A 1,899-nucleotide genomic window follows, 5' to 3' on the forward strand; every position below is an offset into this window, starting at 1 on the left:
GGTTTAAAGTGTATCAATTTGCTCCCCTGTGGTTTCGTTTTTTATCTTTTCGGTAGCTTTTTCGTTAATATTTTGTTAAATTATATACAAAAAACTTCAGATACTCATCTAGATTTATCAAATATTCACTTTAGTACCCTTTAATTTTAACTTTATTACTGATTTAAGGAAAAAAAATAATAAAATTGATAAGAAAAAGAAAAAAACAAAACCACAGGGGGGCAAATTGATACATTTTAAACCACAGGGGGGCAAAGTGAGAAACTACGAAACCACATGGGGGGCTTTTGAAGTTTTCCCTAAATTTAATAGAATTGTAAATCAGTTTGATAAAATTTTTAATTCATTCTCGATTCTAAAAAATAAATAAAAAGTTGTGGGATTCTCAATAAGAAAATAAGATTATCTTCTTTGAAAAATAGCATAGAGAGGGTTTCAATATATTTTTGCTAAAGAAATAAGATTATCTTCTTTGAAAAATATTACTGGCGTACTCTTTTATAGGAAAATAATCTTTTATTTCATACTTGCATCATATTATTTATATCTCAAACTAAATCTATCTCTCCTTTTGATATAAAAGTATAATAAAAATATTTTTGTTAAAAAACACGATGAAATATTCTCCCATCAACACGAAGCATAAAGAAAAAAAAAATTCTGTATATTGAATTCCTCGCAAGAACAATACAAACATATTTTGCATACAATGAGAGCATCATGAGAGTATGAAACTAAGTAAATCTATTTATTTCAATTTTTGTACATTCAACTTTTACATCCATGATTCAAAGCTTCGTACATATATAGTTCAATCCTAGATGCATAATTTGATTGGTTCGTGAATGAGGTGGCGCAACTGTAATATTTTTAACCCTTTTTATATGGTGTAAATATATTTTATGTGGATGATATGATACAGCTGTGACATTTTAGTGTTTTATATATATATATATATATATATATATATATATATATATATATATATATATGGCATAATATTTCGTAGCTGAATCCTAATCGCCTGTTAGCAAAAGTATATATATATAATATAATAATAATAGGGATTCAAATCCCCAACCTCAAAGACGCCAACTGAGTCGTCGTCGTCGTTCCTGTCGCCATTGATGGAGTCTGTCCCGAAGAAACGGAAAATAGAAGGAAGATGCTCTCGTCAGCCTATCCCTGACGAGCTCATCTCGGAGGTGCTTGTTCGGCTGCCGGTGAAGTCCCTCCTCCGATTCCGGTGCGTATCCAGGACCTGGCGTTCTCTGATCTCCGATCCTCACTTAATTGAATCCCACCACCGCCGTTCGCAGCAGCACCCCCTCGCTCTCGTCAGAGAATGGAACTTAAACGGCGACAATAAGGGCAAAGCAACCTACGTTCCGACCAGGGGAGCTACCCTGCAAAGAATATACTATGATGTCGCCGGCTTCAACAGCATCAGCGACATGGCCGTCAGAGTATTCTCCTCCTCTCCCGATCTCATATGCATCCGAGAAGACGGCAGCCGCTGCTCGCTGCTAAATCCGGCGACGCGGGAGCGGGTGACTCTGCCTGAGTTCTCTTCTGGGAATACCACTTTTCTTCGCTACGTGGGGTTTGGCTACGTACCATCCCTGAGGAAATTCAAGGTCGCCAGGGTCTTCGGCCACGTGGATATAGACCGTGGGAGCGGCCGACAGGTAGTGGAAGAGAGATGCGCGGTGCTCACCGTCGGCGTCGACCGATCATGGAGGCCGGCGAGAGGTCCTCCTTTTATGATCACGCGGGATCAAATGGCGTTCGTCAACGGAGCCCTACACATGACGCCGAGCACGGAGGAAGGCAAGGGATTGGCGGCGCTCGATCTCGAGACGGAGGCGTGGCGGGTGATTCCGATGCCGCGCGGCGTCT

The 1,899-nt window shown here is 39.8% G+C and overlaps 1 protein-coding gene across 1 annotated transcript in view; it reads left to right on the forward strand.

The window, feature by feature from the left end:
- Positions 968–1,899, forward strand: part of LOC109721086 (putative F-box protein At3g52320) — a 1,780-nt gene continuing 848 nt past the window's right edge. Inside the window, exon 1 of the mRNA XM_020248504.1 lies at positions 968–1,895. Within this exon, the coding sequence (XP_020104093.1) occupies positions 1,128–1,895 (768 nt within the window). The 5' untranslated portion in view covers positions 968–1,127. The remainder of the gene's footprint in view (positions 1,896–1,899) is intronic.

The sequence above is a fragment of the Ananas comosus genome, linkage group 15 (assembly GCF_001540865.1).
Source record: "Ananas comosus cultivar F153 linkage group 15, ASM154086v1, whole genome shotgun sequence".
In the NCBI taxonomy this organism is placed as follows: domain Eukaryota; kingdom Viridiplantae; phylum Streptophyta; class Magnoliopsida; order Poales; family Bromeliaceae; genus Ananas; species Ananas comosus.